A 14,795-nucleotide genomic window follows, 5' to 3' on the forward strand; every position below is an offset into this window, starting at 1 on the left:
TACACAGCATTTAGCTTTTACAGTTGACGTATTGTGCTCAACCTTCAACTCAACATTCTAAATTCCTAATGAGTAGGCAATTACAGAATTTTAAATTTCTGAGTGTCGTTGATAGTCATGTGAAACACTGAATGTCAACTTTTTATTTTGCTGCAAGCCGCTAGACAGACAGCCTTTCACAGAGACTCGGTGACCAGGTGACCGTTTTAAACTGTTCAGACAATTAGATACGCAAATCCGCCAGAGATGTGTGCACATAAGCTCGGTAACATCTCTTAATTTACTATACTAGTAGTCTTCCTTGTTATTGCCCTTCCCTGTCTTTATGAAATTCTGAATATATTTGTTCCGTAATATTTTTTCTAGACTGAAAACTTTGAAAATGGATTATAACAGCCTTGACTTGAATGAAATATTTATTTCACATCAGTTATGCCATGATGGTAGTGCTGGCTGTAAACGGGTTAGGTCATAAATGGTATGGAGATGGTCACGACGATAATCACTGTAAATAAACATTTTAATCCCAGCCGCCGTTGTTCTCTCCGATAAATGTTCTCGAAATTAGAGAGAACTTTGTGATGTATTTTAACTTGATAAGCAATACTTGTGCGCCCTACTCCCCCTCTCTCTCAGTGCAAAATATTAGTTTACTTGGGTAAAAGTAAATTTAAGATCTATATTACGTTTTAGTTATCAAATGGAATTTCGGCTGTTGCCGTTTTCTCCGACGCTTCCGATGAGTAATCAGTGTCAGAAATGGCTACCTGACTCGCACCTGTGTGTGGGATCGACTATGATTCTTCAAAAACGTTCAAATGTGTGTGAAATCTTATGGGACTTAACTGCTAAAGTCATCAGCCCCTAAGCCTACACACTACATAACCTAAATTATCCTAAGGACAAACACCCATGCCCGACGGAGGACTCGAACCTCCGCCGGGACCAGCCGCACAGTCCATGACTACAGCGCCTTAAACCATATGATTCTCCCATGCCACATTGGCGGGTAGGGTAATGTTGCTCAAGTCGTGATTCTTAAGGAAGAACTATTGTGTTAGGGTAATGTAAATAACACGTTTTGCTAAGTGCACACCGAATCTTTATTTTTCAAACTTTCAACCAACTTCCACTAAACTATTAAAACTGAAATTAATTTTCAATCTTTTTCAAATCGGTACTCCCTACACCCCAAGGTCATACTTATGATAAGAAGTCTGCGGTGAGATATTAAACCCATGGAATAATCTAGCAAACCGTCACAATAACAAATTACAAACCATAACGGTAACGTTACTTCCTTAGTTACATATAATGAAATTATACATAGGAAACCAAATATAAATTCGAAACAAATTAAATAGCTTAAATTGTCATATCGAGAATCTGTGGGTTTTAACACATTTATCTGAGTGATATATCTCAATGTTACATTCCAGCCAGCGCGTTGTACCCAGACTTAATATTACACACTTGACATAACCAATTCACTCTGTCCTTAACTTTATATTCTTGTTAAAGCTTCCATCTGTCTGTCTCTCTTTTATAGGTTTGTGCTCAGGTTTCTTCTTTTTAATCGTCTTTTCTCAGGCTTCTATTTCCTTTCTGTAAGGACTTAATGTTAAATAATTGTTAATTAGGGAATTTCGTCTTATCTTAACAAATGTTGTTGTACACGAGTTAAGAGATAAAGACTTTATTTGCTGGCGGTTAATTTCGGCTACTGTTGCAAATATTGTTTTCGGGTTCACGTTCTTGAGACATTGTAGAAGGTCAGGACTGATCACCGTGCCGTGTGGCAACGCTAGGCGGCCTGCCAGACTTTCGCGTTGTTACTTTAATTCCATCAGCTCATTCTTTGTGTGACTGATGAACCATATATACAGTAGTAGCAACAAAGTCCTCTTCTCTAATGACATTTCTATCACATGGCCACACGTCTGTCGGCTTAAAACTGTTTAGAGTTATCCCCATACAATTTGATCTTGGGTATATATTACCAAAGGGTTCTACAATGTTAGTTTGTTTTATGACACTGCCACGGTAGCCAAGAAGATGCAGCTTCATCGTAGATACTTTTTAGTGTTTTAAAGAACTGTCTGTCCAGTGGCTGTAGATGATGAGCCGTGATAGTATGAAACGATAGCGTGCTTACAGCACAACCACGAGTTAGCTGAAATACCTCTAAATTGTTGGCGAGTGCTCCATATCCAACAGTAAAAGCAAAATTTGTTTCCGGTCCCTTTTTTCTCCTATTGTACATTTTGTGCAGTGTTCTAACCATCGGAAAACGGTTCTGATGTTATCCATCCTGTGATTGGTGGAGCTCCCCTTTTTAAGCTGCGCTTAAATATTAACGCCGGAGGTATAACTTTGCCTGCTGGCATCATTGCACATACACATGTCGTGTTAAGGCCCCTTCCTCCGCTTATGATTGCACCCACTTGGTTTTACCTTTTCGGGCAATTACTTGAAACGGTTTGTGAAATGTGTATATTACGATTTAGTCCACGTTATATACTTGGCCTCCAGAAAACTAATGTTCATATAGTTTTTGCTCATGTTTGTCAAAAAACTCATTAACTTTCTCTTTATGAAACCCATTGCTTTTGTGCCACCGATATTCTTTCTGGAACTCCCAAGGACAAAGTTGGATGATCTTTCATAAACTTGTAATACCAGTTTTACCAGCTATCACTATTTTTTTATTGAAGCAATACGCTAGGTGTTATTTCTCAGCAAGTTGGTAGGCAAGTTTCCTTAAGTCAGCAATAGCTACTCCGAAGAAACAAGACCCTAAGTTAATTATATGCTGTGCTAATTCACCTTCCATCTTTGCTGTTGTATCATTAGGTCTTTAAAACTTTAATTTTTAATTAAATCCTTCAGATCCTTAGGTGTTGGGGTGTTGGTATATTATATCTCCTACATGCTTCATTGAGTCCAATTTCACCATTCCGATATTTCAGTAAAGCTTCGTCCTCTTCCCCCTCCTTCCACTTAGAGTACACTCTTTTCGTCTGATTCGTTAGCTGCAACAGTTTTCAGTTAGTATGTATTTCCCATCAACGTCTAAGTCGTACACGTACGACTAAGAGTTCTCCACATATATAACTATGCATTGAGACTTATGCATTAAAACCAGAACTACAGACATAATCGCAAAGTTTCCTAGTATTTGATAATGCTCAAATGAATGGGAGATTACCACGAAAATAGCCTTGATGCAGAACAGTTATTGTATCATAATCTGAAATTGCTTACGAATGGGAGAGAGACTGTCAGAAAGACAGTCAAACAAAGTTACTTGCTAATCATTTTTCTGTCACGACAGCCAGCGGACCGATCACTTGTTTTTGCTTACTCTCACGACTATTTAGTTCTGTTTTACAACATTTGCTGTCTCATTTTGTAAAGAAGGGACCAGGTATTACGGGAATACTATTTGAGCTGTGGTATGACTCTATTCCCTTCTTTGCGGTCTGCGTGTAACGGGAACACTGGGTAGGTCAGGTGTAATGAAACAATTTGCTGGGATGGCTTCCGTGTCATTCGATAAGACAAGTATCCTTTAAGAGAATTACAATTCAGGATGTTAGTTGGCACATGAACCTCCAAAATGACACTCTTACAGTCTGTGATTATTCGGACAGGAGTATATGATATAATAAAACTGTTCTCCTAGAGTGTGCAATGGTGTATAGCAGACTAATTATGATGAAGGCCTTAGGACAATAGGTGCTATACATGAACAGAACTCTATTCACGTGGGGTCTTTGGGGTGGCGTGCCTTCCTTGTACCTGCTGCATTTTTGACACGACTTTCTCCTGTTACAGTTCCTCCGCAGAGGCCGACCATCTTCGACGAACTGGGCCGTGAGCTGGTGGACCGCGCAGGACCTTACGAAGAGGGGGGCCAGATGCGGCTCACTTGCATCGTGACTGGAGGTACCTGTTTATCAGTGATGATTCCTTAACAAAAACTATTTACGCATTATAACTAGAGGTTCATGGCTATCGCCTTTGTTAAAAATGCGGTGCATCATGGTGGTAGGTACAGGCTTGTCAATGACTTTCCCATAACTGAAACTGTGTACGCATCGTGACCGTGCCTATCAGTGACGTTCATTTACTGATACTGTGTACGCTTCGTTAGTTGAGGTATTTGGCAATCACTAGAATTCCCTCAATGGATACTGCATTATATTTGTTCCTACGGTAAGTTATCTTCTCTGAGATCATCTTTTTATTCGATTGTTGCTCTGTTGGACATTAAAAATAACATGAAGCTCAAGAATATCACATATATCCCTGCTAATATTATACACGTGAAAGGCTGAATCAATTTTGAAAAATTTTTGTGTGGAAATAGCTTCAACGTTGAGGAAGAACATAGTTTACCTTAGAAAGTGTATAGTACAACATGTTTATTGATCTGAAGAGTATAACGTGAAATATGGAACAGTAGTTACTCTTTCAAAAAGTTGCTCTTCAACTTACGAACTTCATCATGTTTGTGCATATGCTTTTATTGTTTGATAGGTTCTACATAATACGATTCAACGTAATGGAATGCAACTTTTATACAATCCTCCATATTATGCTTATCCATTACGGATATTTTAGAACCGTGACTGTATATTGAAAGTAAATAAGTTATACAGAACTGCAACCAGTCACTTTTTTTTAATAATAATGCTTTATTCTATGGACCCGTTTCCGAACCTTTTCAGGTTCTTCTTCTGATAGTTTCGGGAGGATCCGGGAAGTTAAATCATTACTGGTAGTAGCATAATGCTGGGTGCTGGTTCTATGGCAGAAAGATGGGTCACACTTTAATGTATCGCCATGACTATAGCTTATCTGTCGGTATGGCTGTAAATTTAGTTTTTACTTACTGCGACAGTATAGGCGGCTTTTTTCGGTTAGTGTCCATCTGTCTGCCTCCATTTTGATATCCAGAACACTTTCACACAAACTATATTAATTTATACTTTGACAGTGACACTTTTCCAGCATCCAGCATGCACTTTACAACTGTTGCTTGTAACAAAGATCTTGACAGAAAGATATGGTATAGGCCTACTTTGTACAGAGATGTAATTTGTTGTTCTTTACATGCATTAAATTCGATATAAGGGCAAGTATTTTAATGAGAGTGGCGATAATATGAGAGCACAAGATAAAATAAATAAATAAATTACTACAAGAACAAACATCAGGTGATCTGATATCTTATTTCTACTTGTATATTACAGGCAGTTCATAGTAAATTTTTTAATTTTTTTTAATAGCGATTATCATGTTTGGCATTAACATGAATCCCAAGGAATCAATAATACAGTGTTATTGTATCTGCAGTGAGATGCAGCTGTCTGTATGACTAGAACCTGTATATTTAAATTAATAACAAATCTTCAGATGAACTGTTGGCTTACTTCTGTTGTTACGTTAACATGATCTGGGGTATTATCATGAGCAGATTCTGTTTATTTTAGCTAAAGGTGTATGAATAAGAGTTATAGTGATTGTAATGGGCTAAAGTTGTTTGTATGGCTGTGCATTTAATATTTAAAAAAATCATGAAGAAAAATTTTTTAACTGTTGATTTATTTTTATTCTATCATTAGAGTGATCTGGGATATTGGTAAAGGCAGCTTATGTTTGTTCTTGCTGGAATTAATATGTATAAAGTACTGATTTATGTTAGCAATGGAGGGCTTTAATATTTAGAGATATGGTACAGATTTTATTCTGTGGTAGTATATTACATTGACACCGGTGTGGTTAGGATGTAATGAGAGGGAGGGGGTGGGTCATTCGGAGGGGGACTGGGGAGCCGGTGTAGGGTTCATTGGGTGATTACCTGTTTTGAACTATTAGATCTTCAAAGTTCTGAAGGAAAAATTTGTTTCTCAGGTCAGTTCGATCTTTGAGTAGGTCCTCAGTTGCTGTATTTGTGTAGATAAATATTTCAGTTTCTTCAAGAAGGTCAAGTATTGTGCCTTTGTTGGCAAAATGTATTATTCGGAGATTCTGTTCTATCTTGTTTTTGTGGAATGATTGCGTTGGGCAAGATTTGAGGCAAAGCTGAACTTGTTTAGGTTGTTAAGACGGAGTGCATCTATGTGTTCTTTAAATCTTGTTGTGGAGCTTCTACCAGTTTGTCCAATGTATGAGCTTGGACATTAGTTACAAGTGAGCTTGTACACACCTGACTTATGATACTGTTGTATAGTGGTTTTGGTGATGTGTATGATTTTATTTTGTATTTTGTTGTTGGTGAAGAGACTTATTTTTATGTTGTATGTCTTGAAGAACTGGGCAATTTGGTGAGAAATCTTACCTATTAAAGGCAAGCTAACACATGTGGTGTTCTTTCTTGTGGGTGGTTGTTCAGCAGTAGGTTAATTTAGTTTTGCTGCATGGATTAGTTTATCTATTATTGCAGGGTTGTACCCACTAGTGGAGGCAACTGATTTAAACAAAACAACATTCCTATAAACTGCCTGTAATAAACAAGTAGAAATAAGGTATCAGATTATCTGAAGTTTGTTTTTGTAGTAATTTATTTATTTATTTTATCTTGTTAAAGCCCTCCATTGCTAACATAAATCAGTACTTTATACATATTAATTCTAGCTGGAACAAACAGAAGCTGCCTTTACCAATAACCCAGATCACTCTAATGTTAGAATAAAAATAAGTCAACAGTTAAAGAATTTTTGTTCATGATTTTTTTAAATATTAACTCTACAGCCATACAAACAGGTTCAGTCCATTACATATACCTTTAGGTAAAATAAACAGAATCTGCTCTTGATAATACCCCAGATCATGTTAACGTAATAACAGAAATAAGCCAACAGCTCATCTGAAGATTTGTTATTAATTTAAATATACAGGTCCTAGTCATACAGACAGCTGCATCTCACTGCAGGTACAATAACTTTTTATTATTGATTCCTTGGGTTTCATGTTAATGCCAAACATGATAATCGCTATTAAAAAAATTACTATAAACTGCCTGTAATATACAAGTAGGAATAAGATATCAGATCACCTGAAGTTTGTTGTCGTAGTAATTTATTTATTTATTTTATCTGGTGCTCTATTGTTATCGCCATTCTGATTAAAATACTTGCCCTTATATCGACTTTAATACATGTAAAGAACAACAAATTACATTTCTGTACAAAATAGGCCTATGCCATATCTTTCTGTCAAGATCTTTGTTACAAGCAACAGTTGCAAAGCGCACGCTGGATGCTGGAAAAATGTCACTATCAAAGTATAAATTAATATACTTTGTGTGAAAGTGTTCTGGACATCAAAATGGAGGCAGACAGATGGACACTAACCGAAAAAAGCCGCCTATACTGTCGCAGTAAGTAAAAACTAAATTTACATCCATACCGACAGATAATCTATAGTCATGGCGATACATTAAAGTGTGACCCATCTTTCTGCCATAGAACCAGCACCCAGCATTATGCTACTACCAGTAATGATGTAACTTCCCGGATCCTCCCGAAACCATCTGAAGATGAACCTGAAAAGGTTCGAAAACCGGTTCATGGAATAAAGCATTATTATTAAAAAAAAGTGACTGGTTGCAGTTCTGTATAACTTATTTACATTAAATCCTCTATATGTTTAGCAATACTTCCGGTCTAATCAGTTACAAATCCGTCACAATTTAGCATCAGAGCGTCTTGAGTCTCTTACAACTTCTTTGCTGCGTTCAGACTTGCGTAAACAGCTCGTGGTCATGGGGGTTGCCGTTTCACGATTATGCATTCCCGGCTCCTATTCCTGCTCAGGTCGATTTCTTTCTGCTGGCGTATGGATATCTATGTTGTCTTCGTCAGCTTTTTATCATCATTGACGTGCAAGTCACCGATATGGCGTCAAATAAAAAGACTTGCACTAAACTTCCGAGCATTCTAAATTGGCGTCTCGCGGCCAGTGAAGCCATATGCACATTTCATTTCATTTTACTGATACCCAAGACCAACCGTGTGTAACACCCAGAATACAGTGTTTATCCAGTCCTCAACGTGTTTAATCCATGGCAATCCATATTTTCATACTGAAATTATAAATGCGATTTTAACTCTGTGATACGTTTTCATGACTAAACGGCTGAACATATATCCATGAAACTTGTGATGATGTTCGGTTTGTGGAGCACTCAACTGCGCGGTCATCAGCGCCCGTACAAAGTCCCAATTAGTACACAGTCCTGTTTTTCCACACAGTCCAGTCTAGTCATTATTTCAAATGATGATGATGAAATGTTGAGGACAACACAAAAACCCAGTCCCCGGGCAGAGAAAATCTCCAACACGACCAGGAATTGAACCCAGGACCCGATGATCCAGAGGACTCTATGAAACTTGTCGTGTGGTAACTTGGACCGTGATGAAGAAGGTAGGATACTCTGCCAAGTATATAGTACAAGATATTTATTTATGTGAAGAATATTACGCAAATTAAGGAAATGTATTTACTCTTTGAAGAAGCTATTTACCCTCACTTTAGAAATTTATCGTATTTATGAGATATTTCCCTACCTACTATGAGTCAAGATAATCAATACAATGTTTATTCAATTCTCAACGTGTTCGATCAATACCAATACAAGAATTATTAATTGTGAAAGCAGCTTACTCTGTTACATTTTCACGACTCTACCGCTGAACCGATTACTTTGGTGTTTGGTATGGACAGATCTTCAGTGCTGTCGACAGGATACCTTAGAAAGTTGTATCTTTTTGAGTATTATTAACTTTTCTAAATATGGAATACGTGAGAGGCATGCAGACGACGCTGGTGTGATGGTTGGAGAGTCTAGGTGTCTGTAGATTATTCCATGACTGCAAATCCTATGTTATGCGCGAGTTGTTTGTAACATTGTGTTACTATACCACCTGACATAGCTGGCGAGTTTTGAAGGAGATACAACAATAAAATCCTAAAGTAAGACAGAGGACCATATTTAAAACTATTGCTATAAGCCTCACAAACTTTAAGTCTGAATTAAGATGTAGTTCTAAGAGGATTTAAGCTGGAAATCTCAATATCATGTCCGGTGGGAGTTCGATGCAGAACGTCAGGCGGTTCTAACAGTTACAGAGACTGTAGAACCGTCACAATCCTGTCGCATTTTAAGCGCTGAGCGTCTTTTAGAGCTCCCGAAGCGACTGAAGACTCACCGCGACGGCTGTAAGACAAGCATATCGAGTTACACCTTTCTTTACATGTGGAACGTAGGAGTGTCTTAGTGAGGCTATATTTGAATTGGTCTGTCAACTGCCTGTGTTAATCTTAAATTTTTCATCACGGTGGAGGGAGGGGGGCAAGAATGAAAAATGGAGGCACTACAACACATTAGAATGGAAGGGAGAAACGGCTGGTAAGAGTCGCTCTGGAGGCAAAATCTCACATCCAGTACTAGGTCAGCCAAAGGAACCCCTAAAAGCTCTACTTATCCACGAATGTAATGATCGAAGCATTTTTAAATATAATTACAAAGTATAATGCGTGTTCGCAGATTCTACATACATCAAAATAATAGAAACACTTTCATCATGTACCCACATACCGGCACTGCATAAATTTCATAGATACGTCTCTAAATTATAAACACAGAAAACCTCGTAAAATTGCTGGCCAACTTACCCGCCATCACTCATCGTATCAAAACTACTGATATGCATGCGACGCTGTAATTTTTTTTTTTTTTTTTTTTTGGTCAGTAGTCTTCCATGCTAACCTCTTCATCTCAGAGTAGCATTGCAACCTTCGTCCTCAATTATTTGCAGGATGTATTCCAACCTCTGTCTTCCTATACAGTTTTTACTCCCTACAGCTCGCTCTAGTACCTTGGAAGTCATTCCCTCACGTCTTAACAGATGTAATATCATCCTGTCCTTTCTCCTTGTCAGCGTTTTCCACATGTTCCTTTCCTATCCGATTCTGCGCTGAACCTCTGCATTCCTTACTTTATCAGTTCACCTAATTTTCAACATACGTCTGTAGCACCACATCTCAAACTCTTCCATTCTCTTCTGTTCCGATTTTCCCTCAGTCCATGTTTCACCACCATACTGTGCTGTGCTCCAGACGTACATTCTCACGAGGGAACCTCCCCATCGCACCCCCCTCAGATTTAGTTATAAGTTGTCACAGGGATAGGCCATGAAAAACTGAACACAGATCAATCGAGAAAGCAGGAAGAAGTTGTATGGAACTATGAAAAAAATAAGCAAAATATACAAACTGAGTAGTCCGTGTGCAAGATATGTCACATTAAGGTACCTCTTCACTGAGGAGCACTGTGGTCCCGTGGTAACCGTGAGCAGCTACGGAACGGAAGGTCCCTGGTTGAACCCTCCCTCGAGTGAAAAGTTTTAATTTTTTATGTTCAGACAATTATCAAAGTTCATGCACTCAGACATGATCAACTTTGCTCTCCAAAATTCCAGGACATGTTCAGATTTGCTTGGACACATGTAGGATTTGACGGTCTACACACGGAAAAACTTGAAAACGTTAAAAACGTTTGTTTTGACAGAGCACAGGGAAAATTGTGCGACTGTGAAACTGTTGCATTCATTTGTTGCCGTTTATGTGACAAACTCAACGTTTTCATCACTTTTTTGGGAGTCATTATCACATCCACAAGAAAACCTAAATCGGGCATTCGCCAAGTGTGCAAGTTAGGTGGGTCGACAACATATTCCTGTAATGTGACGCACATGCCGTCACCAGTGTCGTATAGAATATTTCAGACGTGTTTTCCTGTGGAGGAATCGGTTGACCTATGAATTTGCGATCAAATGTTTTCGGTTCCTATTGGAGAGGCACGTCCTTTCGTCTACTAATCGCACGGTTTTGTGGTGCGGTCGCAAAACACAGACACTAAACTTATTACAGTGAACAGAGACGTCAATGAATGAACGGTCAGATCGTAACTTTGCGAAAATAAAGTAAGTAAGATTTTTGCTCGAGGGAGGACTCGAACCAAGGACCTCTCGTTTCGCAGTTGCTCACTCTAACTACGGGACCACGGCGCTCTTCGCGTTATGTAGTCCTTGATATTGGATATGTTACACTTGGACTACTCAGTTTATATATTTTGTTTATTTTTTCATAGTTCCACACAACTTCTTCATGTTTTCTCGATTGATCTGTGTTCAGTTTTTCAAGGCCTATCCACTGTTCAATTTATAACTAAATCTGAGGGGGGCGCGATGGGGAGGTTCCCTTGTCAGAAATGTCTTCCTCAAATTAAGGCCGGTATTTAATATTAATAGACTTCTCTTGACCAGGAATGCCCATTTTTCCATTGCTAGTCAACTTTTAATGTCCTCCTTGCTCCGTCCTTGGTTATTTTACTGCCTAGGTAACAGACTTCCTTCATTTCATCTACTTCGTGACCACCAATCCTGATGTTAAGTTTCTCGCTGTTCTCATTTCTACTATTTCTCATTACCTTCGTCTTCCTTCGATTCACTCTCAATCCATACTCTGTACTCATGATTGTTCATTCCGTTGAGAAGATAATGTAAATCTTCTTCACTTCCACTCAAGATAGCAATGTCATCAGAGAATCGTGTAATTGATATCCTTTAATCTTGAATTTTAATTCCACTCCTGAACCTCTCTTTTATTTCCGTCATTGATTCCTCTATGTACAGATTGAACAGTAGGGGCGAAAGGTTACATCCTTGTCTTACATCCTTTTTAATACGAGCGCTTCATTCTTGGTCGTCCACTCTCATTATTCCCTCTTGGCTGTTGTACATATTGTGTATGACCCGTCTCTCCCTGTACCTTACCCCAACTTTTTTCAGAATTTCGAACATCTTGAACCATTTTATATTGTGGAACGCTTTTTCAAGGTCGACAAATCCTATAAACGTGTCTTGGTTTTTCTTTAGTCCTGCTTCCATTATTAACCCCAACGTCAGAATTGCCCTCTCGAGCCTTTACCTTTCCTAAAGCCAAACTGATCAGCTGTGGGTAACAGCAAATAATACCCAAATCCCTCGGAACCACTACTCTGTAATACTGCTATGAGTTGATAAAAGACCCTTTGGATGTCTTGATGCTGAACAGTCACACGGTAGTGTTTATTCCTCTGGCCCTCTATTAACGAAAACTACACTCCTGGAAATTGAAATAAGAACACCGTGAATTCATTGTCCCAGGAAGGGGAAACTTTATTGACACAATCCTGGGGTCAGATACATCACATGATCACACTGACAGAACCACAGGCACATAGACACAGGCAACAGAGCATGCACAATGTCGGCACTAGTACAGTGTATATCCACCTTTCGCAGCAATGCAGGCTGCTATTCTCCCATGGAGACGATCGTAGAGATGCTGGATGTAGTCCTGTGGAACGGCGTGCCATGCCATTTCCACTTGGCGCCTCAGTTGGACCAGCGTTCGTGCTGGACGTGCAGACCGCGTGAGACGACGCTTCATCCAGTCCCAAACATGCTCAATGGGGGACAGATCCGGAGATCTTGCTAGCCAGGGTAGTTGACTTACACCTTCTAGAGCACGTTGGGTGGCACGGGATACATGCGGACGTGCATTGTCCTGTTGGAACAGCAAGTTCCCTTGCCGGTCTAGGAATGGTAGAACGATGGGTTCGATGACGGTTTGGATGTACCGTGCACTATTCAGTGTCCCTTCGACGATCACCAGTGGTGTACGGCCAGTGTAGGAGATCGCTCCCCACACCATGATGCCAGGTGTTGGCCCTGTGTGCCTCGGTCGTATGCAGTCCTGATTGTGGCGCTCACCTGCACGGCGCCATACACGCATACGACCATCATTGGCACCAAGGCAGAAGCGACTCTCATCGCTGAAGACGACACGTCTCCATTCGTCCCTCCATTCACGCCTGTCACGACACCACTGGAGGCGGGCTGCACGATGTTGGGGCGTGAGCGGAAGACGGCCTAACGGTGTGCGGGACCGTAGCCCAGCTTCATGGAGACGGTTGCGAATGGTCCTCGCCGATACCCCAGGAGCAACAGTGTCCCTAATTTGCTGGGAAGTGGCGGTGCGGTCCCCTACGGCACTGCGTAGGATCCTACGGTCTTGGCGTGCATCCGTGCGTCGCTGCGGTCCGGTCCCAGGTCGACGGGCATGTGCACCTTCCGCCGACCACTGGCGACAACATCGATGTACTGTGGAGTCCTCACGCCCCACGTGTTGAGCAATTCGGCGGTACGTCCACCCGGCCTCCCGCATGCCCACTATACGCCCTCGCTCAAAGTCCGTCACCTGCACATACGGTTCACGTCCACGCTGTCGCGGCATGCTACCAGTGTTAAAGACTGCGATGGAGCTCCGTATGCCACGGCAAACTGGCTGACACTGACGGCGGCGGTGCACAAATGCTGTGCAGCTAGCGCCATTCGACGGCCAACACCGCGGTTCCTGGTGTGTCCGCTGTGCCGTGCGTGTGATCATTGCTTGTACAGCCCTCTCGCAGTGTCCGGAGAAAGTATGGTGGGTCTGACACACCGGTGTCAATGTGTCCTTTTTTCCATTTCCAGGAGTGTATTTAGTCATTTGATTCTCTGCGTCGTAGACAGGGAGACTAGTTATGTTGTGACTTTGTAGAACTATCAATGTCTTTAAAGAATTATTCAATAAATTTATGGCTGTTGAATATCTGTGTTCTGCAATGAAAGTAACTGGTTTGATTCAATAGTTTTAAGACTTCAAGTATAAGAAAAGAACAACTATTTCGAAAGTCGTTGACTTCGCAGTTTGCGAAGTGCGGTTTGTAATTTGACTTTTATGTGAATTACGACTTCTCACATTCTGCAGGATTTATGCCTAATTTATGAGTTCACAGGGATTCGTCAAGGAAAAGCTACACATTGGGGCGGAGTCTTTAAATGTGAATGATGTTGAGAAGCAGACCCATTACTCAGACTGCTGAAATCGTTCGACAAGTGGACTATAATAGGCAATCGAATAGACGATTGACGTTTTGTGCTCTTCCAGCACAAAGTTTCAATTGTATAGCTCTAATTAGCAGTAGCGTATGCGATTGTTCTTGGAACTGAGGCAGAAGAAGGATCGATTCATTGAACAGGGTACTCTGAGAATAGTTTAAGAACAAAACAGGAGTGTGGGATTTTAAGGATAATCTGAGGAGTTGGGGATGGTGGGCCCAAAAGGATGAAGTGAATGGAACGTTAAAGTGGTTTTGCAGGGTGGCTTCCAACTTAGTGCGGAGGTAGTCTTGCGTGTATTTGTATGGGGTGATGTGTATTTCTTCCGTCGGGTGTGATACGAGTGATAATGAATTATTCTGGGGGACGGACAGCCATGCGACCAGTGATGCACTGATGCAACTGCTCCAGTTTGGGAGTGGGTAAGGAGACAGAGGACTGCAGCATTAATGTAGATGCAGACTGTCAGCTTTGTTGTAATGGAATTTCAAAAATAGACGGTGGGGACAGTTAAATGTTGGCAAGGATTACATTTAGATTCTGAAGGTAAATGGCAAGGATGAGAAGCAAAACAGAATGATTGTATGGAGGACAGTTTTGTTGTGTGGTTAAGTGGAGGATAAAGGCGTTAACACTCCGTTGGGTAGGGGTGAGGCTGAACAAATGGTTAGAGCTAAGGGGAACACATACAACGGGATAGAATGTTGCGCTCCTGTGGTGCCATGACGAATGAAAGCGAGACGTTAGTGAAGGTACTTAAATAAGGCATGAGTAGGCGATGTGGACGCTGATGTGAAA

The 14,795-nt window shown here is 40.5% G+C and overlaps 1 protein-coding gene across 1 annotated transcript in view; it reads left to right on the top strand.

Moving 5' to 3' along the window:
- Positions 1-14,795, top strand: part of LOC124796101 (nectin-2-like) — a 339,111-nt gene that overhangs the window by 299,786 nt on the left and 24,530 nt on the right. Inside the window, exon 5 of the mRNA XM_047260188.1 lies at positions 3,838-3,948. Coding sequence (XP_047116144.1) covers positions 3,838-3,948 — 111 coding nt within the window. The remainder of the gene's footprint in view (positions 1-3,837; positions 3,949-14,795) is intronic.

Source organism: Schistocerca piceifrons, chromosome 4 (assembly GCF_021461385.2).
Source record: "Schistocerca piceifrons isolate TAMUIC-IGC-003096 chromosome 4, iqSchPice1.1, whole genome shotgun sequence".
NCBI classification, from domain to species: domain Eukaryota; kingdom Metazoa; phylum Arthropoda; class Insecta; order Orthoptera; family Acrididae; genus Schistocerca; species Schistocerca piceifrons.